At 50.0% G+C, this 26,618-nt stretch overlaps 3 protein-coding genes across 3 annotated transcripts; 2 read left to right on the top strand and 1 right to left on the bottom strand.

Moving 5' to 3' along the window:
• Positions 1 to 534: 534 nt before the first annotated feature.
• Positions 535 to 18,400, top strand: CSUI_009007 (lon protease family protein). The gene is made up of 21 exons (XM_068069126.1): positions 535 to 2,561; positions 2,817 to 3,313; positions 3,906 to 4,050; positions 4,992 to 5,106; positions 5,589 to 6,288; positions 6,822 to 6,920; positions 7,661 to 7,864; positions 8,518 to 8,574; positions 9,271 to 9,397; positions 9,855 to 9,964; positions 10,513 to 10,615; positions 11,184 to 11,320; positions 11,962 to 12,115; positions 12,838 to 12,945; positions 13,747 to 13,885; positions 14,663 to 14,763; positions 15,464 to 15,683; positions 16,236 to 16,414; positions 17,079 to 17,263; positions 17,533 to 17,592; positions 18,183 to 18,400. The coding sequence occupies exons 1-21, from the start codon at positions 1,220 to 1,222 to the stop codon at positions 18,297 to 18,299; spliced, it is 4,899 nt and encodes a 1,632-aa protein (XP_067918900.1). The 5' UTR covers positions 535 to 1,219; the 3' UTR covers positions 18,300 to 18,400.
• A 552-nt stretch (positions 18,401 to 18,952) lies between these two features.
• CSUI_009006 (mov34 mpn pad-1 family protein) lies at positions 18,953 to 24,135 on the bottom strand. The gene is made up of 7 exons (XM_068069125.1): positions 22,727 to 24,135; positions 22,401 to 22,439; positions 21,637 to 21,824; positions 21,058 to 21,172; positions 20,695 to 20,780; positions 19,629 to 20,010; positions 18,953 to 19,418 (listed from the first exon to the last, which is right to left on the bottom strand). Exons 1-7 carry the CDS (start codon positions 23,720 to 23,722, stop codon positions 19,320 to 19,322), a joined length of 1,905 nt encoding a protein of 634 aa, XP_067918899.1. The 5' UTR covers positions 23,723 to 24,135; the 3' UTR covers positions 18,953 to 19,319.
• A 247-nt stretch (positions 24,136 to 24,382) lies between these two features.
• Positions 24,383 to 26,618, top strand: CSUI_009005 (uncharacterized protein; the record flags this gene model as incomplete). Its single annotated transcript, XM_068069124.1, has 1 exon — positions 24,383 to 26,618. A coding segment is annotated over exon 1 (1,291 nt), but the record flags the coding sequence as incomplete, so codon positions are not given.

Raw genomic sequence — 26,618 nt, 5'->3', positions numbered from 1 at the left:
TGCGTCAGCGACGAGCCGCCCCTGACCGCATCCCGGTCGTACACTACTGGCGTAGCGCTGACCTGCTCAGGTCTGTTCGCTCCCTCAGGGTTGGTACAGCTAAGTAGCTCCTTCGGTCTGTAGGAATACTTTTGGGGTCGTGTCCCGAGCCGCACGTGTTGATCGCACTCGCAAATCGCCTGATGAACGCTAAATCGACATGAGACAGTACAACCCCCTCCGGCACGGATTGTTGGACTACTGTATTACGAAGAAGCTCTATCTTTCCAAACCTCCACCCGAATATGGTCAGAATCCGACCTCTCCCGACGAGAACGCTTTCCGAGTCCTCCAACCACAGGCACAGACAAATCCGTTCGGCCGAAAATTACTATCATATGTCGACTCTCCCGCCGATGGACCGTAGGTTGTCTGCTCTGGCATTACCCGAGGAGACACCGAGTGGTGGCGAGCACCCGGCCTCCTCGTCCAATAGAAAGGCGCTCCCCAATTGACTCTCTCAGGAAGTGCGCTTTTCGCCACTTCTCGAAAAGAATCTTCTTTCGGAGTCATTTTGAATTAGTGGCTCCCGGCCTCGCGTCGCCTGAAGCGTGCATGCAATTTGGAGCGGGAGACGTGCCTTTTCTTCAGGCTCCTAGATAGACCGTGCAAGCGGGAAGGAGGAAAACGAGTCACTTGCAGGAAGCCACGAAGAGTTGCTCTCTTTGTAGGAGGTGATGCTGTTGTGCAGGGGAATCGGAGCGGGTTGGCGAGCGGTGTAGGTGAGAATGACGCTACTCCTTCGCAGCAGAACGCTTCCATTGTCGCGCGTACCGGGGTTCTCGGTTTTGACGGAAGGGTCGTGTATATCCTTAAAAAGACAACTTTTTCTTTAATCTCTGCGGTGACTGATCCGGCGTTGAAATGCGGACTGTATCCCCGCGTAGTACGTGTGAGGAGGCTGTCATGCTTTTTCCCGCATACAGGCGAGTATCGACTGAGACAGACACCTGTACGTCCGCTTGCGCCCGTTTATCTCACTCTTTCGTCTCTGTCACTTCAGCTGTTTTTTTTTTTTTCGTCCGGAGTGCTGTGCTGGCAGTCGTCCTTTCCCCCAGCCCATCCAGTGAGCAAATTATTCTCGTGTCTCTCGTGGGGGGCAGTCCAAGGAAGGTCTCTGCAAATCTTCTTTTCCGTTCTACGTTCAGCTCTCGACGTCTTCTCTTACTAGACAAGTAGAATGGCCGTAGCGTGCGGGGGCGGGGCTGCAAGTGCTGCCGTCTCCTTGGCGCAGCTGCAGTCTGCTCCCTCCAGTGCAGTCCGGTCCTGTCAACCAATCGGCAGCAGTGTGTACCTCACTCCAAGAGGTAAGATTAGATGGTGTAAGCCTTCGGCTCCGCTGTCGATTCCTTGCAGACAACACCAAAGGAGAGTCTTCTCCTCAGCGGTACAAAGCGGAACAAAAACTCGATCTCACGTGCCGATCTCCGTTCGCAAAGGTGGAGCGCAACCGTTGCCTCGCACAACATCCCCAAGCGACTCTGGCCTTACTGTCTGTGACTCTCCCCTGTTATTCCTTGCGTCGTCCCCTCCTCTGTCTTCACATCTCCGCTCGGGGGTATCGGCTTCAGCTCTTTCGCCTCGGTCACAAAGATCCGCAGCGTCTTCACTTCGGTTTCACTATAACAGTTCCCATCCCTTCAGCAAGAGGGGACAGCAGAGAACGACTGCTCTTTCCTCTTTCTGGCACTACGATTCTGGTCAGTACCTTGCTTTTGCACCTCCTTCCGACTACTACCGTTCTTGTTTCAGTGTCCACGGCGGTCGACGCTTGTCCTCGCCGTCTTTGTCCGCCTCTTCCCATTCTCTTTTATCGCACCACTGCAATCATCCGAAGTCTTTGCATGTGTCTCGCGTCTCGAGTTCAAGACTCCAGGGCATCATCCTTCGTGCCAGTCTTTCAGACCCGTCTCTTCCTCAACTTTCCCCCTCTCCTGGGTCATTCCTCGCTCGTCCCCTCCGCAGTGATTTCTTCTCTTTAGCATCTTTTTCATCCAAAGAGAATCAAGGGAAATCAGCAGAAGAAGTTTTGTCTCCACAGACTACCCTGGAGAAGTCGAGTGTTTCCGCTACTGGGGCGGACGATGATCCTTCTGAGTCCGTTGTCGAGTCTACTTCGGTCACCGCAGCTGCTCCCTCACCGCTCGACATAAGCCAAGTTTCGTCGCCACCACATCGCAAGTCAACACGGTCTACCTCTTCTCCCGCAGCGGGGCCGTTCATTTGCGGAGTCTCTCACACTTCTCCATGGTATGTCTTGAGTCTTCTTCGAGCTGCAGGTCAGCTTCCTCGTCTCCCTTGTTCGCATGGTCGTGGCAGCCGGCGGGGCCAGGGAGGAGATCTTCTGTCTTTCTCTTGTCGTCGGAAGAGGTCTGATGAAAACAATACACAGCCGACTTCACATCCACCGCCAGAAGAAGCTGACGTCATTCAAGAGTCCTCTCTTCCTCCCCCGTCTTCGTGTTTACAGGGGGGGGATGAAGCGATTACAACGGCTTCGCGTTCATCCTCTTGCGAAGAAGGTGGGGCGCATACGAGGGCTCACTCAGAGGGGGGGCCTCCACTGTCATTGCAGCACCTTGTAGAAGCTGAGAAGCAACGACAGGGTACCCTGGGTGTAGCAGGTGGTCACACAGACAGAGACAATCAGGGAGGCATTGCTGAGATCAGTAGTGATACAACGGAGGGGAACTCTTCTGCTTCGTCCTCACTACACTCTGCAGAGATAACTGTCATCGATGTGAGCTCCCTACCTCTTTCTGCTTCTCTTTCCGCAGAAGGTCAATCTCTCCGTCAACGTCTTGAGGAGTCCAGTAAAGGGGAGGGGAGCCGCCCCTCCTCTTCGGAAGCATCTTTCCCTGCGGCTTCGGAGAACCAAGACACTTCTGGTGCCTCCTCTTCCTTTCCCTCCGTGAGAAGAATTGGCCGCCGTAAGCGTTGGGATCATCGAAATCTCGTTCTTCCGGGGCAGTATGCAAGAAGACAGAACCAGGGAGACACTGAGTCATCAGAGACAGCATCACTCCGCCAGAGTGGTGGAACATCTGCTCTCTCCCAAGGAGTAGAAGACACTTCGCTTGTCCTCAAGAATAATGTTTCTTCTTCTTCTTCTACGCCTTCGTTGTCTTCTGGTTCTTCTTCTTCGTCGTCCTCGCCTGTTTCTGCTGCGCTATCGCCCTTGCCCCCTCGGTTTCCGATCCTTCCAGCTCTTCCTCTCTTTCGGCGTCCCGCTTTCCCTGGATTCTATCAACTTCTCCATGTCCCTGACCATGAGGTAACGAGTTTTCACAGGGTTTTGGGCTTCTCTTTTGTCTTGCCCGCCACAATCAGAATGCATGCGTGCATATCGTGTGGATAGGAGGAGGTAACTCTTGTCGTGTACTGTTCCAGCAATACAGGAGCAGTGTAGAGCTGTACCCGAGAGTGTCTTCCTATGATCGTCTCACTGTTGTAGCTTTTTTCTGTCTTCTCTCCTGGTATATTGACTGAAATATCGGAGCTGGCGTTATCCTAGTGTAATGTGCTTTATCGTGTCAGTCTGGTGTAGCCTAGGGAATCTCACTGAAGAGCAGGAAGTTTCTAAAGCTCGTAAGGGGATGGTGACGAAGCGCGCTGCTCTACATTCAGGCTCAGGAACAGACTCAGAGAGAAAGTAGAGAACCAGCTGTTTGACGTCGCGCTTGGCACATCACACATCCATATACGTATGCTTATGACAAAATGCGACATGCGGACACGTGTGTCTACCTGCGCATATATATATGTATATATACATCTATATGTACGTGGGATGCATACAGAGTAGACGGTGTGATTGTATCGACGGAGGCGGTGGCTGTCTTCTTCTCTCCTGTTGCCATGTTCAGGTGTTTGAGGCTCTTGTACGCCAGAAGAAGAGCGGAGTGCCGGGAGGGGATTATGTAGGTGGCTTTCTTACGGTGGAAGAGAAGGATCACGATGCAGAAGAGGATGAGGAAGAGGGCCCAGGTGCTAAACTCCGAAAAGACGCAGGTACGGTTTACGTACTCTTCCCATTATCTGCGACTTCACAGAAATCTGGTTCTCGATGGTGGCTGGATCTGACGCGTGTGCCTCCATTGCATACACTTTTCAGATGCCTCTCTTCATAGATATCTATGCATGCAAAGAGGGCATTCATCATCACGAGGACTTCTAGTAAATTTCTTCATATCACCACCACTTGGCCTGAGACTCGTTACGGAGTGAGTGACAATAGTCAAAGGCCGACATCTGCTTTACCCACGGTGTTCTGCTCATGCTGTTTTCGCCGCTCACTCCTTTGACTTGACCTTTTCTATGGAGTTAGCAATGCCTTCCTTTCTTTTTGTTTCTTTTTTCTCGTCAAGAATCAAGAAAAAGCCTGGGATCTAGACAATGGAGTTGTTCGTGCCGCTTTCTCGCCTCCGTGTGTCCGTACTTTCTCTCGCCATCCTTGTTGCTTGACACCTTCGTATTCGTGCGTAGAGCGCATGTCTCCATATCCATATACATACATACGTATCCCAACGCACTTCTGCGGACCCGCGTGCTTCCGTAGTCGATCCTCTTGTGGGGTTCCTTAGGTTTATGCAAGGACCGTAAAGTCATCGTTTACGTCTCTTTCCGTCTCTTATGAACTTAGATCGATGTGCTTCTACTCATTTCAGAATACGAATCTTCTCAAAGTACTTCACTCAAACCTCCTAGTTACTCAACGTCCAACTTCGTCTTCTGGAGATCTCGCTAAGCGTTGTTTTGCTGCCCACCAGTAGGTTGTTTTTATCGCCTGTCGTCCTATTTCGTAGGAGTTGAATCTACTCTCAGCGAGCCTCCAGCGCATATATACCTGTACGCGCGGATGTTTGTGACGAGCTTCTGTGTATTCATCCGCTATAGCTGGGGAGATTGAAAGCAAGGGTCGTTGCGTCCTGCTTACCTTCTTTACCTTGCAGGCAGAGTATCAGATATTTCTGAGCTTCATACCACTGGAACGCTCCTACACATTCTGAACTTTGCTCCCCACACAACGGTGAAGGGAGGTCAGGTTGTTGTTATGCCTTACCGGCGGTGAGTTAAGGAAGTTTCTGACTAGGTTAAGGCGTCGGCCCGCTCACACTAGGATATCAGGAGTCGCAGTGGCTTTCTGTAGAACAAATGCACTCTCCGTCTCTCGGTTGGATGTCTTCAGTTGGCTCCGGCTCCTTTGTTGTCCTTGAAGCTGTACAGGTACAGTCGCACCCCTTAGTAATCGTGTCTTTTTCTTAGTTGTTTGTGCACCCCAGGGGTATCAATTTTCATTATGTTGTCTTTAGATAGCCTGCTTGCCGCGACTATTGTGAACGCATGGTTTGTTTCTCTCTACGTATACACATATGCAAATTGCTTTTTTTCTTCTTCCGTAGTTCCGTTGCATTCGACAGTGTGCATATGATGGACCCGTGAGGAAGGCGGACGGTCGCCTACACATTTTCTCTCCGACTAGTATCCGAGTGATGGCTTCTCATTGCTGGTAAGTATGCCTGCTTCTTCTCTAATGTCGTGCCTGTCAGAATCCGCATTATCGGCCCAGCGGAACCGGAAGGGACATCAGAAGGTGAAGACACCAGCACAGCTCCTTCACCTGTCCAGTCAAAGGCCACGACAGGCGAGAGTAAAGAAGTCGAGAGGAACGCAGAAGTCGAGATCTCGGAAGCTACCTCTCCTGCCACTTCCTCGACCGACTCACCCCCCTCGTCTCCGACCCTTGCTTCTACACCGTCGTTTTCCGTGGAAGAGCAGGCGAAGACTGATGGAAAAAAAAGTGAAAATGACAGTACCACTCGTGATAACCACCAGTCTTCAAAGACAGTTGCTCCACCTAGCCGTCGGTCTAACCGACTTAGTGTGTCTAGGAAAAGATCAAGTAACAAAGTGTCTCGACAGGAGCCGGGAAGTGACGTAAATAACCGGGTAGTAACAGGGTCTGTGATCTCAGCAGGAGGGTCTGAAACACCAAGCTCTTCTGCTACGATTTCCCTCCCGTCGACCACAGAGCCATCAAGTTCTCTTCTATCTGAAGGGATGGGGGAGAATGGCAACAAGAAAACGGGAGGTTACGAATTGATGCGAGTTCGTGTGGTTTACTTGCCTGATGAGAAGGCTGGACGATTTGATGTGAATGACACCTACAAAGCACTGCATTTGGAAATCATTGCGACAATGAAGGAACTCCTCAAAAGTAGCTACTTCTACAAGGAACATTTCGACCAGGTAGACTCTCTGCTCCTCTAGTGCACTACCGTCTAGGGCGATGAGGTCTAACGATAGCTTCGACAGTAGGCCCTTCGTTGTCATGCTGAGGCGAGTGCTTCATGCCTACAGAGATTCCCTGTTGTGCCCTGGAAAGGTGTGTGGGTAGGAATTTTCTTCTCCGATTTCTTCGCTTAAGAGGCTTAAGTCAGCGGGGGCTTGTTTTTGTTCCGAGAAGTTCACACACTCCATCGGTAGATAGGGAGACAGGACCAGGACCAGAGTACCCCTCATAGAGAGGGTAGTCTTCTCTATGAATCATCGATTAGGGGTAGGAGGTACGCACTTCTTGTTTACACAGCCTCAGCACAGCGGATCTCTCTCGGGTTTCTCCTTCTGAGTCTCTCTTTTTTCCTTTCTTACTTACTTTAAAAACAGGAAAGTGTCTCCCGAGGAAACAGCTCAAGATGAACTGACTCGAGACGTCTCTTGCATTCTGTTCTGTCCCTGTCTTTCTTTCCCATCTTGCCTCGCCCCCCCCCTCCCCCCTGCAGGTGGTTCGGTTTTACAATCTAGACTATCCTCATAAGCTCGCGGACCTCGTTGCTGGCATGTCTTTTGCCAAGCGTCACGAGCTTCAGGCTGTCCTCGCGGTGAGTCTAGTATCTATCTGCACAGGTATTCTGATTTGTTTCTTTCTTCTCGGTTCTCTCTACTTTAGTGTGTTTCTTTCTTTTCTGCTCTCTTTAGTCTCTTCTCTGTCAACATAGTACATACCTGCCTGATGTCTTCGATTCTCCGTAAGACTCATGACCTCGACTTCTACCCTGCAGCCAGCACTTGGGACTGAAAACAAGAACATATACATAGTAACATGACGGTTACGGAGTCTCTCTACCTACTGTCAATAAATATGCACGCGTACTTGTTACCGTGCAAGTAACAATAATAAGGGACATGCCTTTTTCAAAGGCTTGTAGTTTATGAACAAGACTGGGTGGGTGCCTCAAGCGCCTGGATTCATCTTGGACTTCCAGCGCCTTCCGAGAGAGAAGGGTTCGAGAATGTTTGCATCCAGACACATACAAGCATTTCTCTCCCTTCTGTGTGCGTAACTGTATTGACATGCGTCTGTACCTACATGTCCGCAGTCGTGCGGGTTATCCACAGATGTCTATTTGTCTCTCCGCATGCACATATACAAATGCCGTTTTCCTATTCTACTTGCATTGCTCTCACTGCGGGCTGAGATGGAGACATACTTACACAGGGTCTCTCCCTGTGTATGTGAGCAGCCACCAGACTGTCGGTTTTGATTCTTGTCTGTTTCGTTCAATATGATCACATTCTTTCCTTTCCTTGTGGGTATGTGTGCTCCTCTTTCTACTACCAGGAAGAGAACATTGAGAAGCGATTGACTCTGGTTTTGGAGATAGCAAAAAAGGACCTTGAGTTTGCGAAGCTGCAGGCTCAGGTGAAGACTCAAGTGGAAGAGAAGATGGGCAAAATGCAGAGGAAGTTCCTTTTAACAGAGCAGTTGAAGTTTCTGAAGAAGGAACTTGGAGACGTGAAGGATGACAAGGAGTCGATCCTCGAGGTCAGTTTGTGTTGAAGGTGGAGAGGTAATTATCACAAGAAGAAAAATAAGAGAATACATGGAGGACTGAACTCCCCCGGCCGACATGAAGTACCTTAGTGGATAGAGCGCATGGGTATACTGGAGTGAAGGATGCGATTGGCGTTTAGAGCTTTTGCCTCCCGACAGTACATGACCCTGCACGCCCGTTCTTGTCGTCGCCGTCTCCTATCTATGTACAGTATCTACTCTCGTTCCGTATCTGTACCCACGTTTTCACCAGCAGCGCGTGCTTCTCTGTTATTCATCCCAGTTGTACGATCTACATTCCTTTGCATTGTCTCCGTAGGTATTGTCCTCTGTTGTTCTCTTCTAGTAGTCGTTGCTTGAGAGGGGAATCCATCGAGCTCTTCAACTGGTGGAAGTAGTCGTAGTAGCACGTTTTCACTGTGAAGAGAAAGCAGCTCACCCCGGGAAGCGTTTTTGTCCCGTGTTTGTTTTTGCTCGTTGAGTTTGACGAAGTATCCTGTCGTACCTCTCTCCATAGATGAATGAATGAAAAACACACAGCTCCATACCTGCTTTGGTATGCTTCTTCTTCGCCTGCAAGAGAAGAGAGGGACCCCTGAGCGTGTTGCGTTTCTCGAGTCGTCTTTTTGCTCTGCTTCATTCAGAGCTTTCGGGAGACTTTAGAAAAGAAGAAGGATGCCATGCCTGAAGAGGTTCAGAAGGTCAGTCGATCAGTATGACAAACCTGCGAGGAGGATAATAGACAGGTTAGAAAGATACCCCTCCTGTAGAACTAAGCGAATGCTTGGAAATTCATCAGGAGGCTGCATGGACACGGCAGGGCAGACAGCGGCACTTCAGTGTTNNCATCACCTCATGCTCCATACTCTACGCATGCGAACTAAGGTCCAAGTGAAGCTATAACGTAGAGCTTCATGGTTCACCGAGTGTGTAGTCAAACGTGTTTGTCGGACCCTACGGGTTTGTGCATCAATGGGTGTACCAAAGAGAGACCGCTGGACGTTCATGCTGTATATCGTGATGGTCTCTGTGCGGCTCATACTCGGGTCGCTCATACGGAGGTCAATGTGTATGAGTTTTGAAAATTCTTTTGTTTCTCTCCCTTCAGTGATGCTTACTACTCCCGCTCTTACAGTTGTCAGAGAGTTTCTATACTTCGCGCGTGATATGGCTTAGAAGCCTGCAGGCAGGCAAAGCAGGACGTGAGGACCGGGCCTAGCAACCATCGTTCTCAGTACTTGTATGGGGTATTGTAGCTCCTTGTCAGCTCCGGACGGATGTATTCAACATCTGATGGACTCTTGCTTCCTGAGTTACTTCACGGTTGTAATGCATATCTATTGCACGGTAATTGCAGGCGTTCTCTTCTCGATGTACGCTTGCGTGGTCTGTTGTAGGCGGTGACTCACGAGCTAAGCAAAATGCATGCCCTCGAGCAGTCGTCATCAGAATTCAGCATCACACGGACTTACACCGAGTGGCTTGTCAATCTACCATGGGGAGACTATACAGCTGACTGTAGCGGTAGGTCGTTCTGCTGGTAGGACTTCGGGTCGTCTGTTTTCAGGCTATCTGTCTGGTGTGCACCGGGGGTCGCATGCTAGCGCTTAGAACACTCTTACTTGTGTACGCTGGAACGGCGGCTTTTATCTCCAAGTTGACGTTTCCGCTCACGCGCGACAGGGTGCGCACAAGCACTCACGGAGGGGCGGCTGGGTCACCCTGTCCTCCTTAAACTCTGTTATGGTCCCCGTAGCATCCACGTCTCTTCTAGGAGCCAAACTAGATGACACGCGGCTGCACATACACACACGCACATATTTCCGGTGCTTTCTGGAAAGTGGCGGGGCCGTCATTTCGAGAGTTTGAAGAACTCAGTGTGTGCTAAAAGAACAAGCAGCTGGCGTTGTCGAAGAAAACAGGAGAAAAACGGATGTGCCTCAGTTCTGCATGAATTGTCGTCTTGCTGACATCTGTGCAGATATCTTTGAGGCGGAGAAGATTCTGAATGAAGATCATTATGGTCTCACAGATGTCAAAGATCGAATTTTAGAGTTTATAGCCGTCACAATTCTCAAGAAAGATGTCCAGGTATGTATCCAGGGGATAGGCTCACCCGCTCTGATGGGAAACCTGATACTTTTTACCAGTAGCCTTCATTCATTCACTCACACACCGGCCCTATGTCTCTCCGTTCATCTCTTGTTTCGTATTGTAGTTGGCGTGCTCGAGTTCGCCACCGAATAGTACCCTGCATGCGTGTCGTAGAGGCTCGGTTTGACGGATCACGCGACCGGACTGATGGACAGAATGGGTTTTCCCTACAGTCATTCCCCTTCAAACCCCCCTCTGGTACCCGCTCCCGGCCTCACCCTCTTACGCTTATCCAGTCCAACAATGATTCCTGTGGATGCACACAGCAAGGGGAGGCACAGCAGTGAAACCCAGGGTGAACCCTTATGCGCAGAATCTTACACATTTGCTTACATGCATATACGTGTTTGAATATCAGTACAGGTGCTTACTCGACAGGACTAGAGGTGCATGTGTAGGTCGGTCACCGATTTCATGAGAGATTAGGCCCACCCACCCCGTACCTTCCCTAGATCTCTCTTCTTCTCTCTTTGTGCTCGTTCCAGGGAAAGATCATCTGCTTGGTGGGCCCACCAGGAGTGGGGAAGACGTCGGTTGGGCAGAGCATCGCCCGGGCACTCAGTCGCAAGTTCTATCGTATCAGTCTTGGTAAGAGATGTGTGCATACATACATATACTTGCGTACATACGCATACACACATACATATGAATTTGCATGGAATAGAAAGATTCCCGTCGCGAGACATAGGGACGACGCACAACAAGAAAAAGGAGCTGTGTGCACCTCGCGTGTCTCCCGGGACTTTTCATATTGTTAGCTGCCTTTTGAGCATCTTCCAGAACAGACTTTTGTCGCGAAGTGAATGAATGTCTGTATGTACTTTCTAGTATGCCTGCCGTCTCTTCGTGTTACGGGAATGTGAAGGTTGGTCCTTGGACAGACTGAAAACAACCAGAATAGACGCATGGAGTGAACCTCCGGCCCTTAGCTTTCTGGACAAGGAGCGGTAGAAAAGGGTAGCTGTTTGGCCTGTCTCTGAAAGAAACCTTTGTCTGCGTAGGTTGCGCCAGGGTATCGTTCCGTGCTAGTCTTGTGGTGTCACTCTCGTTCTCTTTCAAAGACATTCACAGAATAGCCTTTCAGCATATCAGTTAGTCATGTGTCATACCCTGTTGGCTTTCTATCTCAATAGTGGTGAGTGTGGTGTTCTTGCAGGCGGGATGTGTGATGTGGCCGAGCTCCGGGGACATCGGCGTACATACATTGGAGCGCTCCCAGGGAAGGTGATTCAGGCTTTGAAGGAATGTCAAAGCATGAACCCTGTCATCCTCTTAGATGAAATTGATAAGCTTGTAAGTTCTTTCTCCAGACGGGGTGTCCTGCACAAATGGCCCCACCACCCTTACTCCTTGGCTCTCTTAGGCGTGAAGGCGCCTTGTCCTAGACAGGAGTGAAGGACACAGTCAAGGAGTCGGACGTTATAAGGTGGAGTATGCCTCTTGGCCTCCGACGTATCGACGCTTGTGTATCCGTATACGTATATAGATATCTGTGTGTATGTACGAATCGTTAGAAGCAGATATACTGGTCCAGATGAGAGGGTTTAGTGTTTAGGGTAGCACCGTGATACGGAGGTACACAGAGGGGATGTTACATGAAGTCATGTGAGGTCTCTCTTGAGCGATGTCTGTGTAGGCGTTTGTCGACAACTACGCGTTTCTTCAGTATGGTGATACATGTATCTTTCTCTTTCACGAAATTGAAGAACCTCAGCGGCATATACAGAAGACAGACACAAATGATCGGTCTCTTTCGTCTTCTCCTGGATTCATAGAGTTCAAGGCGTGTGCAGAAGATCTGATAGTATCAGAGGGGGGTCTCGTTCATAAGGGGGAACATGGACCACTTTTGCATAACAGTCAGTCAACCGCGAGCTGGACTGGATGGTTAGTACGTATTCAGTTCCCTTGCTTCTTTCTCAATGATCTCTCAGGGTCGAGACTTCCGCGGAGATCCGTCTTCAGCACTCCTGGAGGTGTTAGACCCGAGTCAAAACAAATCCTTCCGGGATTACTACCTTGATGTACCTGTCGACCTCTCTAAGGTTCTCTTCGTCTGTACTGCTAATACTCCCGATGTTATCCCTGGTAAGAACTCAGCCCTACCGATATAATAGTAGGCGTGCCGGTATACTCCATATCTATCTTGATGCCGCGGGGTGTGTTGTTCTTGCCTATCGCGTGTCTATCGATTGGGTTGTCTTTGTTTCCCTCGTAGCATACGTGCTTCTTTTTCTGTATAGAAACAGCGATGGCTATTAGTCCAGGTGATATACTCTCGAAGCTACAACAGAAGGACTACAAGTGAAGTCCTTGCAAGGTCCTGCCTGTAGATCTCACAACGGGTCATACATCTACTTCCCGCGTTGCTTCCATCTCTTCCCACCATCGGTGACTCTATACGTTTAGCGGAGAACGCGTTGTTGCACTCGGATGCTTCTCAACTGTGTACCTCATAAAAAGATACGCTTCTTGTATTCAGGGACAGAGGGAGATACATACTCGAGATCGAGACGACGTGACTCTTTCTTGTCATTCCCTTCTCTCATCTTTCTCGTGAACATAGCCTGATCGTCAGTGGTCTGATATGATTCTTAACATCTCTCTGGAAACATCGACTCCCCCTCTATCTCTCCTTCCTTCACGGACGCGTGTATCTTTGTTGTCAGTTGTCCTCTTGTTATTCTCCATTAACACGCTCTATTGTTTAAGCCGTTTTGGGGAAGGCAATGGCCGTTATCAACCAGTACACTTCTCCTATGATAGACGAGGAAATGGGGTGGAGGTCGTGTGTTTTCCCTCAAAAACAGGTCCTCTGCTGGATCGCATGGAAGTCATTCGAATCGCCGGATATATCTTTCAAGAAAAGCTCTCAATAGCTCAGAACTACCTCCTTCCGCAGACGCAGAAGGCAGCTGGTGAGTCGGCTCCTCGTCTACATCTCCGACATCATGAAGTGTTACAGCTATCAGCCAGACATCCGCCTATCCATGCATGTTCCTCTTTTTATCTGGTCTTCTTCTCATTCTTTTCGTCTTCTTGAGTGTCCTGTTGAGAAGCTAGATTGTCCTCCCGTCTTTTTTGTCTGCTCTGAAAGAAAACCACTTCAGTGGCCTCTTGCATAATGAGGGAGAGGAATGAAAAGATGCCTTCTTTCAGCCATGAGGTCTCTTAAATGGAAGCAGCCATAGGTCATTCACACTTCGTCCTCTCTCTTTTGCTTGACTCAACACGTTCGAGCGATAATGATGAGGATGGAGGAGGTCTTTTTCCGAGAAGAGGAAATGCTCACACACCGCCACTCACTGTATACCGAGTGTCCTCCGAGTCTAGGTCGACATCTCAGTAACAGTCTGGTCCTTGTGACTGTGTACATGCGTGGGGGCATCTTTTGTGTAGCTAAGTCCTCTTGCTGCTGTATACTTTTCTCCATGCTTTCATGTCGACCATACATCTCCGGGACAGATGGACGACTGGTGCGCGTCTAGTCAATATCTTCTCAAACCAGGTACACGAAAGAGCGAGAAGAGATTTCATGGTCAACCCCACGCTTTCAAACAGGTTTTTCTTGCCCTTTCTTCGAGCTGAATGCCCCGGCTTTCTTTTCAGCGTTTCGAGAGAGAAGTAGAAAGCTTGTAGCTCTCTTTTACTTAAGTAGACCGTCTCTATTGAATTGGCCGTGTTTTCTTCTGTACCGTATGCTGTTGATGTCTCCTCAGGGTTGACCGATGACCAGATTGCTGTTGCGCCTGAGGTTTTAGAGAAACTCGTTAGTGATTACGCGAGGGAAGCAGGCGTTCGTAGCCTTCTCAAACTCATTGAGAAAATCTATCGGAAAGCTGCACTGGCGCTTGTTAGGTATGACGCCCCGTACTGTTTGTCTTTCTTCTCCCTGCTCCAGGCTTAGAGAAGGCTGGATCGAAGTTCTCTGTTGGTACGCATGGTCTCTCCATGCAAACATTTTGCAGTTCAAGCATTTTAATTTGTCTCTGGGAGAGGGCAAGCGCATAGCCTAAGCGTTTCATCTTGCTGGCTCCCCGTCTCTCAGGTGTGTAGATTCGTCCTTGTTATGGGGGAAGATGGATCAGCCATCGTCGTCAGCGTGTGCATACATATGTGCTTATTTATGTATGTTCACGTACATATGAATCTATGTTACGAGGGAAGTACGTATCCGGTGGCGTCCATTTTTCCTGATGGGAGTGGGCGTCTGTGCGTATCCAAAGAGGCTTTCTTCGTGCTGTGTGACGCGGTGTGGGTAGTCTCCTTTTCGTGTATCGACACCATGTGGCTCTGGCGAGTGTTCGTCTCTCATCTCGTTTTTTTCCTTCTCTTCTTGGTTTTGAGGCTGCCATCCGTCAGTGGGCGACACGTCTTACGTTATAGTAGAATTTCGTCGTCAAGGTCAAGGATACAGTGGAGAATATGAGAAGCTGGTTTCTTGAGTCGTCCGGGTTCAGGTTCAATCGCATTTTTACAAAACTCTTTGAAAAGTCTTTTTGCATTCTCATATCTAGGAGCATATCTATTTCCTCAGATCCTTTCTTCTTCCATGTGTGGCGCTTGTCATCTCCTCACCGGTAGAGTTTTTTGTGGACGAAGAACATGATTGTTTTGCTTCGCTTGTGCATACAGAAAGGAACACGAGAAAGTCGAGGTTGGGTTAGAGAACTTGACGAAGTTTGTTGGGCAGCCCGTTTTCCAGTCTGCACGCCTCTACGATGAAACGCCTCCAGGTCTGAGATCTTTGGGCAGACTCCCTAGGCTTTTCTGAGTGCAGTCGAGTTTTTTTTCGCAGTATCAGCCTTCTTCCTCAACACGGCTCGAGAAGTTCTCTTCTTTGTGAGCTTAGTCGAGAACCGTGTACCGAGCTGGGGTTTCTGTGTCATTTATCTGGTAGTAGGGTTGCTGGGGGATGTCTACATGTTCTCCGTCGGCAGGGGAGTTTCTGCGTTTTGATCACCCTCATGCTGTCGGTTCCCTCAAATCGTTCCTGTCTTTGTTATCCGCCATTTACTATGCTTTTATATGTAGGAAGTTTGCGGCACAGTCTTCCCGTGGAATGAAATATACACGTAGTTTATCCGTGTTTGGATCGTACCTGCTTGGCTTTTCAGTTTTTGGTAAGGTGGTGTATCCATAGAGAGATCGAGACCGCGACTAGGAACACAGACGGGTAGTTCGAAGTTGCGTGGTGGGGGAGGGCTCCCAGCAGAGATGTCCGTACACACGCCGCATTCTGACTGCTTGCGTGACTCTCTTCACAGTGCACAGGCGGTGAATGCATCGTCTTTGCGCCTAGGTGGCTAGCGTGCTCTCCAACATGTTCGCTTCCGTGCACCTACTGATCCCCTGCTGGCAATGCTCAAGCATTATCAGAACTCTCGTCTCATACATCCCGTGTTTTTTTCTTTCCTTTTTCCTTCGATTCCCCAGGAGTGGTGATGGGGCTTGCCTGGACTCAGTTGGGGGGCGCGACACTGTATGTGGAAGCTATAGGACGGCGTACATCCGCCTCACGGTATTCTCGCCATCGCCTTACCCCTTCTGAGAAGCGAAGAACAGACAACGGGGAAAATGAGGATGCTGATGAGGGAGAAGAAGAGGAAGACGACAGTACGGATCAAAGAAGACGCGGTGGCCGAGGAGGCAGGAGGTGAGGGGTTTCTGTGTGCTCGCCTATCTCTGTGAGTGATATGCGATCATGTAGATTCCTTATACACTGCAGCATCCCAGAATTCGGGTACTGTAGAAAATTGCTTACAGAATGCATCTGTGGGTAGGTATTCATTCATATGTCTAGTCTTGGCCGCAGTTTTCTTACACTTGTCTGTTGTACGTGAGTCTAAGCCTCCCAACTTTTTTTTTTCCCCTTCACCGTGTTTCAAACTCACAAAGTCTGTTTGCTCCTTGCGTATGGATGTGCGCTTTTCTTCGCACCTGGGCATCTGGCGCGGCGACGGTTGTCTACGAATGTTTCTGCAAAACTCTAGAAATTCGATTTTGAGTGACGGTTGTTAGACCTTGGCTTACACGAGAGGAGTAGAAGAAGGAGCCCAGAAGCATGCAGGAAGCTTCTAAGGCCTTCTGCTTCAGCTGCGTCGATGGAAGGTTGTTTGAGAACGACTGAGAGTAGAAGCAGAAGAGACACTCCCATGCGCAAGAGAGGTGCAGAGGGGTTGGGTTTTGTGCTGTTTTCTGCTGCCAGATCACGTGAAATTACAGGAGGCGAAGCAGGCGGACGGCTTAAGGTGACAGGGCAATTGGGAGCGGTCATGAGCGAGTCGAGCGAAATTGCTCTGACCTTCTGTCGGGTTTTCGTCCGTCTTATCGACCCTGACAACAACTTCTTAGAATCTTCCTACATCCATCTTCATGTCCCCGAAGGTATCGTAACAGATCGAACACTCATCTCCCGTCTCTGTAGTTTTCTGCTAGAGAGCGACCGATGCCCTGTGACTGAGAAAAAAAAAAACCACCTTTCTACGCCATACGGAATCGACACCGGATATTTGGATTGACTGCGGTCACAGAGCAGATCGGTTGGTTTTCTTCGCTTTCTAGTTTATGACGGAGTTCATGTGTCTCCCTCCCTGTCTTCCAGCACTCGCCTCGCGTTTGCGGTAGTATTCAAGTACAACCGAGGTGACCGTTTCAGGGCCACGACCGCTGTCGGAGGGACGGGGCTGCCTTGCTTTTTTTTTCGCGGAGTGTAATATTGAAGAGGTGCGGACTGAAGAAGGATTTACCATATATATACGCATGCAGAGAGCTGGATAGAAGCGCGTGTGCGGGGGTAGAGTACTGGCCGCATGCGACCACTATAGTTACTTGAAAGCAAGTATTCTTAGCGGACACATCGTTCACACTTATGTACCAGAGATTGCACTCTTGTAGGTAACTCTGTGAACGTCTAACTAAGTATTACTTGCAGTTCAAAGTTCGGTTTTTGGTATATATTTCTTTGTTCCCCGGGGAACTCACCTTCCTTGTTTTTTTTCCACTTTCGAGTCCACTTCGTCATAGCATGTTACGGTAGTGTGTCTCTCAGGTGCAACCCCCAAGGATGGACCGAGCGCAGGAGTGACGATGGCGACAGCCTTAGTGTCTCTGGCTCTCGATCGACCGGTGCTGCCCAATGTGGCTATGACAGGAGAACTGACGTTGACTGGGAAGGTCCTGAAGATAGGCGGCGTTAAAGAGAAGGTGATTGCAGCGAGGAGAGAGAATGTTACGGTGAGCACGATAAAAAAAAAGAAACGTAGTAAAAGATTTGAAAGAACAACTAAACGTGTATAACTGTGTGAGCAGAGGAAAGACATATCGATGTACGTACACATCGTAGTAATGGCGGAGCGGACAAGTTGAAATAAGCAGAGCCTCAGGTGTAGTGAGCTTGTGTTTCCTTGGCACCCCCCCAATCCACTTGTTTCGCACAGCATCATTTTCTGTGACATAAAACAGAAACATGTATAAAGATCGATATGTTTGTGTTTTTCTTGCAGACCCTGATTTTCCCGAAAGGCAACGAGAAGGATTTTGATGAACTCCCCGACTATATCAAGGTGAGCGACATGACTTACATCAACGTATTATCGACCTGGCAATGTATATACTTCTCTGTCTATGCTCTTATACTTAATAGCGTGCATCTGTGTGTACCACCTGGCTCCGGAACGCACCACTGCCCTTCATGTGGTCTTCGTTACGATGCGCACACAGCGTAGAAGTCATACGCTCGTATCTAGATCTGTTTGCTTTTCTCATATGTGGTCCGCCCTCATACGGATATCCACGCGGAGAGGTAGCCAGGTCTTTGGTATGCTGCGTACGTCATGGGGCTATATGCGTACTTGAGTGCATTCACGCAAAGCGAAATATCCACATATGGCATATATGTAGCGATCCTAGGAGTTCTCGTCTTCAGAGTCTAATAGATGGAAGACACTGTTTTGTCTTCCGTTTTTCGAGTTTTTGCGGGGGTGTCTCTCTGTATTTCTCCGCAACTTCGCACTGTGCGCGTCATGTGTTTTTTGCGTGGTTGATCGTTGCAACAAACAACCCCGGGGCGAAAAGTGTGCTCTTTTCTTCTCTCTCTAAACTTCAGTTTCACCCTCAACCCTCCGAGCCTCTTCCTTCTGCTTTACTTTCGCAGGAGGGCTTAGACGTCCACTTTGCTTCCACGTACGACGACGTGTACCGGGTGGCGTTCGGCGAGGAGCCTTCAGTAAATGGAGAGTCACGCAACGGAGTGCGTGGCGGGCTAGTGTGAAAGCAGGCATAGGACTGCCGTCTTTGGTGAGGGCTCCTGGATCGAGAGGAACGCTGCGGGTATATACCTGAATATTGTGCAGTTTCGTAATCGTGAGGGGACGGAGAATCGCGTTCGGTCCGACATGCTGTCTCGTGTAACTCGAAGCAGTCCACAATGCGAGCGCCATCCGTCACATCCTCCCTCGACAACTCGTTTCTACACCTACAATGGCACCAGAGACCCAAATGAAGTCGCTCACGCGTCGTTTTTGAACCTATTACTATATTCCGCCAGGGTGGTGTCACTTCCCGAATGAAAAGCCAACGAGAGTTGGCCCTCAGAGGGTGGCTGCTACTTGACCGCTGGCCAAACGGAGTTATTCTCTTTTCCCAAGTTTATCGTACTGACTGCTTATGGGGCATGAGGGTATGTCGACGAGGCCTCAGACGGCTTCTGTCGAGGCAGGATGCTAGAGCAGCACGTCCGCCAGACACCTTTGAGTTGAGATTCTCTCACGAAGCGACACGGTACTGAATTCCAAAGTGAAATCTGCCTGCGCCGACCAGGCTGCCGTTGCCTCCTGACAACTACACTCTGCAACAAGGCCCTGAAGGGCAAGAAGACCGCAGGAGGCGCAACGGTGTGGAGACCGGTTGCATCCAAGGGTTTTACGAGCATATTCATTAAGAAAAGAAGTCAGGGATGGGACAGGGGAGTTATTAGGCCGCCTTCGATCTAGAAACTAGCTCGGCGAAAGCAGGCGGCCAACTCTTACATGCCGGCAGAATGTAGAAGTATTTCAGTCGCTGTGCAACAGAAAACTCAAGGCTTCTGTGCATGGAAGCCTGTAAAGAATTGGAGTCTGAAGGGGGTGGGCTTCTCTCAAATGGTTGTTGACTACCTGGAAAGCCCTCTTTCACTTCTCCCTCCCTTGCAACAAACTTGAAAAACTCGGCAGTGCGGACACACAAGAAGCAGAGACCACTGCGCAGAATAAGGTAACAGGTTAGGCATTATTTCAATCCCCGCGCCGCTTCTTCACTCGAATGCCTCTCCGTGACCATTCCGGAGACGCCGTTCTCGAACTCGCCGCTTCGTTTCCAGCCAACTGGGCCGATTCTTGCCGAAGAGGAGCTCCTGAAGATGACAGACCGCATCGGTGGATTTTGAGTCTTCGGAGAGAACGTTAAGCGACATGGTGGGGTAGGCTAACCCACAGTTCTACGAGGCCTTCTATTGCATGAGGCACTGCAGCTCTAAACTTCGGCTGGAACGTTTGTACACGCACACTGGCTATACCACCTACAAGACGCTTGGACATGCAAACAAACGCCACAGGTATCTTACCGTTATTTCCGATGTTACACGGCTCTGCTGCTGATCCCTCACGACTGCGCTCGTCTCCCTGGCAAGGCTCTCAAGTGGGCCATCCTCCGTGGTACGTTTCGAGGCACATCTCTTTCGTAACCGAGCTCCTGTTAGCAACAGTCGCTGCTTCTGCATCCGTCGCTGCCGTTCTGCTTCCTCAGCCACACCGAACAGACACTCCTGCTGTGAGGCGTATGAATCAGTACGGCCATCGTCAACAGAGGATGCGGAATCAGGATCAGACAGGAGAGAAGCTGAATCCGGTGGCCCTTCAGTGTCCATCAAGACTGGTTCAGACTCTTCCAGGAGACCTTCACATGAAAGGTAGGCACCGCTTGAAGCAGGACGCACCGACGTGGCGCTGAGAAAAGGAGAGCAACGCCCTCTGCTTGGCAATCACTGTGTCACAAAGTCTCTGTTCTGAACGGATTGACGGGCCCGAGCAGTGGAGCAACGCGTACTCGGAGCTTACAAGCTCTTAAACGTGGACAGAGTCCTCAGCCATATACGTTTTTTCATGAAGTGCAAGTGCCCCCCACTAGTAAGATGAGAAAGCTAACCCTAAAACTACCTGCTGGATCCTTGCAGTGCGCTGTACACGTGTCTGCGCGTCTATATATGTATATGTACACATACATATACACTGATCGCGTTCACTCGCCACCCGGGCGCGTATGTGTAACAAGACATCTCCTCGAAGGTTGGTGTGCTCGCACGGACATCACGAAGTACCTTGGGTTTGAGCGCGTAGACACTGCCTATACCCGCGAAGCAAAATGGTATACTCTACACAGTCCACAGATATGACAGGAGACCTACACGGCACCACGTGTACCACACAAGCCCTGCGGTAACAGTCCGCACAGAGTGTTCGTAGGGCGGGTGCTTGTAGATTCTCAGGGTGAGCAAGTCATGGTGACTATCATACATTCCAAATACGTCTAGCTAAATGAGAGAAGTGGCACGCAGGATACGGAGTTTCAGGCAATATTGTAAGAGGCAGCAGCTTCGGAAGGCTACCGCGGAGACCTACACAAGAACTCACACGTTTCGTCTGAAAGTCGCGGCCTCGGCCTGCCGAGTTCTGACAACAAGATCCGATATCTGTGAAGTCCTGTACGCGCGGCGTTCCTGCATACGAATCATCCGCATTCAGTCTCGGACTAAACGAAAGGTATTGTGGTATAGATAAGTTTATGAGAAAAGAGGTAAGGAGGAGGAGCGACAGAGGGATACCAATACGTAAGTGTATACAGTCATGGAAACAAATATCTATGACAAGACTCAGAAACGAGAAAACCACACGGAGCCTCCGTACACACAAGGACACAGCAAAGCTCGCATGTGTCTTCGAAAACTCTCTCTATGCTTCTATCCCAAGTATGAACCTCTGGTGCTGCTTTCTTACCACGAGACTTCTTTGTGGTCCCAAGATAGCAGACGGCCAGGCGTCTGCGCAGAGACGTTCTAGCAGCAGGGTATCGAGAGATGACGCCACAACCTTCACGTCTAGTTTGTAATACCTGTTGAAGCAGGAACACGAGGGTAGGTCAGAAGATGAGGTACTCCATTCTTTAGGCAAAAATTTTCCCCCCGGTGATCACTCCATCACGCTCGACGAAAGAGTAGTTGTCGATCTACAAAGAGCATCGCACTGTCCTCATGTCCAGAGTCCACTGTGGAGAGAGACTTTCACGTCTCCTTCAAAAGGGGACAAAAGATGTTTCTATAGAAACAACCCGAAATCTTGCCATGCAGAAGAAAATACTCATGTCTTGAGATAAAGGAAAAGAAGACACACAGGGCGTAAGTCGAAAGATGAACACCAAGATGCTGTCATCTGGGTGAATGGGCATCATCTCCACACGCTCTTCTACGCAAAAAAAGCCGTGCAAAGGGTTTCGCTTTAGTGGGAAACATCTTGCCAGGCAGAGACATTGGACATCTACGGTTGGTGTGACAGTAAAGGAAAAGAAGTGCTTCGTACTCTCTCCAGTGAACTCCGAAATCGGCAACTTTGTGAGAGGGCAGAGAAGAAGGGGGCCGTTGTGAGTCAGCCTTCTTCTCAGAGAGCGAGTACGCCTCAGGAGTGGTAGCCGGACGCCCTGTCTCCTCTTCCACCGCTCGTGGAGAAGAAGCAATATGCCCCTCTGGATAACAGCGGAATGCACCAATCTGAATTGCCCAAGAAACCAATGAAAAGCCCAGCAGCAACAAGCGGGATGAAGCTGCTTTACGGCTTGCAAGAGGTAGGGGAAGGTTGAGCAGCAAAGAATTGTGAGAAGTCCCGGGCGCCACCATCAAACGGGCTACGAAGAAACCGCCGAAGAAAACTCAGGTTTTCTGCTGCGGAACCATCACTAGTAGTCGTGACTGGAATAGAGAGGGAAAACATAGTACCTGATGCTCTTGGTGATACACAGCCACCCGTGTGCTCTCAGCTGGAAGCACGGAGGAAAACAAAGGCTAGCATGCACTCGTCATAGATGTTAGATCGATTTACCAGTCCCCCTCTAAAAGCTGTTCTAAGGTGACCAAGAAGATGATGGAAAAGGTAGAGGTGCCGGGGCAGGAAACAAGGGCGAAGGAGACGTTTGAGGTACGGGCGACTATTCTATCATTCCAACAGGGCAGGAACGAAAGACAGACGGAACCGAGGTCAGCAGAAAACAAAGAAGCAGAAAAGATGGCCGGAAGGATAGAGGACGAAACGGATATGGAAGTCGTGGGAGAGGGCACGATCGGACTCACGTCTACTTGCCCCGTCGCAGCTGTCCTCGTCGGATCAACCTGTGAGGCAAAAGAAGAAGAAAGATGCTCTTTTGTGAAAATGGAAGTTTCTACCTCGCAGCAGCAGCATTCAGCCTCTTCAGTTGGCGAGGGTACTCCTCCGTCTGCTCTCACGCATTGCGAGAAAAACGCGGGGGAGGGGACAGCAGTGAAAGGGAAGTTGTTTCCTCGGCACCTACTCAGCCGAGCCCACTACCCTTCTTCTCAACCCCTCGCCACACTATCACGTCCTGTCTCCATCGCCTTTCCTCCCCGTATCTACGCGAAAGGTGTGAAGATCGACATACCACAACGGCAAGGAAAGGGTCTTGTCCTCTCTGGTGTAGCCTCTGAGTTTGGACGTCAATGCCACTCAACCAGCATCGGTAACCTGGATGGCTGTGGTACCATCCTACAACAGTTACAGGCAGGGGCACCCGATCAGGTTCATCTTCAGGTGGACTGCAGGCATCTTCTTCTTCGTAAGTGTCGCTTGGTATTCCTTCTCGTTCTCCATGAGCCTGAGACGGCAGAAAAGCTTGTCCTTCTGCATGTCGGCCTTGTCGTGGTACGAGCCTCTCCCTTTTCCTTCTTGGATAGATGGGAAGGGTATACGCCTCCTCAGATTTCTTAACAAATTCAACCATGTATTCATTTGCCTCTGCTCCAGCATTGACACGAGTCTCTGTGCCCTCAACCGGGAGCGAAAATGCCTGATTAATAACGAATCCATCGAAACGTCTTGAACAGGAAGAGCCTTCGGGCATATCCTCCTCCACCGTCGAGTGCACCCCCCCGCGTTTCTCTCCTACGTTACAATGAGTGATTTTCTCCTCGCCCGGGAAAGACGGGCCACCGGACGGAGACGGGTAGAGTGTTGAAGTCTGAACTGAGCCAATCATAAGACCCATGACTTCTAGTGGGGAGCCACTGTGTGCATGTAGAAGCATTTGCAGGAGAGAAAGAGGAGAGAGAATCACCGACGAAAAAAACGAGGGTGAAAGACTCGGAAGGAAAGAATGCAGAGTTTCCTGTTCTCTGTCTGATAATGAACGGAAAAGCCGGTAATCATCCTTCGATAGTGTGGGTGGCAGAGACGCCCACGAGGACGACGAGGTAGCGTCAGCTGCGTCACCCATTGTATGATGTGAGCAAGACCGGAGAGAAGAAACGTTCTGAAGAAAGGAAGGAGAAGGGTCCTTCTGAGTGTTGTGAGAAGTGATGTTATATGCTGAGGATGATATAGGAAACGATCCTGCCGCTGCTACTAGCGTACAAACCGGCGCATTTCTTTCTACAGTCATTCAGACCGTCGTGCAGAAACTGCTCTTGACTTTTCTTCCATCGAGGTGCACAGCAATTCCCATCTATACACATCAGTTAGAGATAGATACACAATGTGCAGTCCTCTGTTTTCCTGTCGTCAATTTGATGCTGAGAACGAAAGAAGGCAGATGCCTGATGGAAGCACAAGAAGAGAAGGCACAAAAAACCGAGCAAGGCGTGGTTGCTTCCTCATGTCACGACCGGGTAGCGAAACCTCCGAAAAAAGACTTTCTTTGCGGTATGACGTGTGAACTGCATTGCATGCAGATTGTCAAACGGCTAGGAAGGGAAGAGGAAAAGGAAAGCTATCTTTGTCTATCCTGTCTATCGGCACCTCGCGATGCGCCTGTAGCGGCAGCAGTGTGGACACAGCTTAGGTCCACCGAGCAGCAGGAAGTCTCTTTCGGCTTTTTCGGACAACTGGCTCTTCTTGTTGTTGCATGCGTCAAACCTGAATGAGTTTCTTGTTTTATATGTTGCATGCAGCCCGGTCATGGGTCGCTGTATCTCCGGAGAACAAGACGGGTAGGATGATTCCTCCCGAACTACAGCTTCAACAACCCCAAGTGCGCTCAACCGAACCTGCCAACCTCCAGTTGGTCAAGGCGTGTTGGGGAGAGTGGACAGCGGAGAGCCCCTCCAGCTTCGCTTAACACAAGCTGGAATTTTTCTGGCACCTCAGAGAAAATTCGAAGTGACAGCAGAAGGACAAGGATCCTGTAGAAAAAAGGCCCCGTATGTCACTCCGAATAAATCAGCCTGGCTAGCTGATGTCTGGAGAAGACAACCGTCATGCTAGCTGTCTGGCAAGTGCTGGTAGAATCATTGTATATTTCTGCGGTGACTGAGAGAAAGAAGTTTTTTGAGATGACCGTTGCGGCTTTTTTCTGGCACAACTCTCCCTCTGTTAGCTTGATGTTCTGACGTCTTCATTCAAATTCCCGGTGGCGTTCCTGAGCTTCGTTGCTCGCTGTCTATGCTCTGGGGCCGGTTCATTTTCTCCGGTGCCTTCCTAGCAAAAGATTTAACGTTACTTTTCAAAGAGTGACGTAATCGTCTTTTTATTTCGCTCGCCGTGGCGAGGATCCGCCGTTTAGAGGCCCCCGTCTTTCTGACTCTTTTCTTCTCTATGTTCCTTCAAGAGATCACGGCCACGCTGAAGCGAGTCAGGGCTGGGCTGAGCAACTACAGAGTGAAATGTCATGGCTTTATTGAGCATCCCTGAAATCTGTTTTATCTTCTCGTACTTTTACCAATCGTGGTCCTTCCTTTTACACTCCTCTTCTTAGGAGAAGTCGTAGGTGCTGTTAACAAATGCCGTTCGCGGCTCTTAGCATTCTCATTTCATTTCCAGTTTGCGCGTACACCGCATTACATAGGAAACATCTCTCCTTGGCCTCGGTACGTACGTGAAAACCAATGATCAATTCCCAGGTTTTTCCTGTCTACTTCAGCACGTCTCTTGTCAGCTTTCTCGGGGCAGCATACTAAAATAATGCCGAATTCGACATGATCGAGACCGTGACGTAGTGGCTGCCTCATTCTGACGAGCCCACTGTTTTCAAGGTTCATAGTGCATTTGAATGGATGAGGAGGCTTCTGGGATACGCACATACAGAAATAGAGGTGCCTTTCGTTTCCTCTCCTTGTTCGGAATCTCGGTCAGAATGGCGGCAGGGCAGACTCCCATCTCTGTTTCTGGAGCCCGTATCCGGGCATCCTTCCTCTTTTTCAGTCTCTTTTTCCTCTCGTCTTCTATTTATTTTGACGTCGTAGCGAGTTCCGCTGCAGCTGACCACTACAGTGCCGCAGAGCCCAAGGCTGTTCCTTTTTTGTCTGGGTGGCGGCGTTTGTGGGGCCAGGGCTCACCACAGCGAATCGTTGACAATGAGGGAAATTTCGATGGAGTTAAGCAAGACTACGCATCTTTCGACCTACCCCCTGCCTCGTTCGTCTCTCCGGGTGAGGAGTCAGTCAGGAGCGACAGGGAAAGATATGCTGACAGACTCAACGTGGTTTCTCGCCATCGCTTAGGGCGAAGACCAATAGAACACATTGCGTCTCTTTCCCCGTGCTCTGTTTTTCCGAGAGACTGGAGAACACAGAGCATGTTGTCCCTGAAGGAAGACAAGGAGGACGTCGAAGTGGAGAAAGCAGGAAGCGCAGAACAGGGCGCGGAGGGAGAGCGAGAGACGGGAGAGAGTCCCGGGGCAGATCAAGGGGCGGAAGAGAAGGAATATATGAAAGAAGAGCCCTCACGGCAACAGGAAGGTTCAGGGCAGAAGGGCGGAGACAAGGAAGAAGAAGGCTCGAGTGCTGAACCCGAGGAGAGCGAAGAAGAGCGCAGTACGGGCGAAGACGCAGCGACGTCATCTGAGGCAGGGCCTGGCGCAGAAGGACACAACACTTCATCCGCGCAAGAGCAGGAGAATGGACCTGCTGCGGAGGAATCTGGGACGCCAGAAACGAGTGAAGCACAGCAAAGCAAATCTGACCAAGCACCGACAAATCCTCCGGCCTCTACTGGTGAAGGAGAATCAACGCAACGGCAAAACGAGAGCGGCCAGTCACCCCACCCCGAAGCGGAGGAGACGTCCGCCTCTGAGGAATCTGCTCAGAGTGAAGATGCTCATTCTGCAGAAGGAGGTACGGAAGTGGCTAAGGGGAATGAACAAGCGGAGGAAGGGCACAGTGTGGAGGCAACTGGAGGGGGCGCCGAAGTAAAACAAAAAGGCGAACAGTCTCCGGAAACCCCAACACCCGCAGGGGACGACAAACCTCAGGCGTCTGAACAAGCTGCTGGGGATGTAGCCAATGCTCCTGAAGCTGAAGGACAGCAGGCATCTGCGCCAGCTGCGGAAGGAGAGGAACAGG

Source organism: Cystoisospora suis (genome assembly GCF_002600585.1).
Source record: "Cystoisospora suis strain Wien I chromosome Unknown contig_5221, whole genome shotgun sequence".
Taxonomy (NCBI): domain Eukaryota; phylum Apicomplexa; class Conoidasida; order Eucoccidiorida; family Sarcocystidae; genus Cystoisospora; species Cystoisospora suis.
This window is presented reverse-complemented; position numbering and strand designations above follow the sequence as displayed.

Coding starts and splice junctions, on each gene's coding strand:
- CSUI_009007 (XM_068069126.1), top strand. CDS start 1,220: ATGGCCGTAGCGTGCGGGGGCGGGGCTGCAAGTGCTGCCGTCTCCTTG. Junction 2,562..2,816: donor TTCATCCTCTTGCGAAGAAG/GTGGGGCGCATA, acceptor CTCTTTCCGCAG/AAGGTCAATCTCTCCGTCAA. Junction 12,946..13,746: donor GCAGACGCAGAAGGCAGCTG/GTGAGTCGGCTC, acceptor ATGTCTCCTCAG/GGTTGACCGATGACCAGATT.
- CSUI_009006 (XM_068069125.1), bottom strand. CDS start 23,722: ATGACTGTAGAAAGAAATGCGCCGGTTTGTACGCTAGTAGCAGCGGCA. Junction 20,781..21,057: donor GACCACAAAGAAGTCTCGTG/GTAAGAAAGCAG, acceptor ATTCGTATGCAG/GAACGCCGCGCGTACAGGAC. Junction 19,419..19,628: donor GTGTAACATCGGAAATAACG/GTAAGATACCTG, acceptor TGTCATCTTCAG/GAGCTCCTCTTCGGCAAGAA.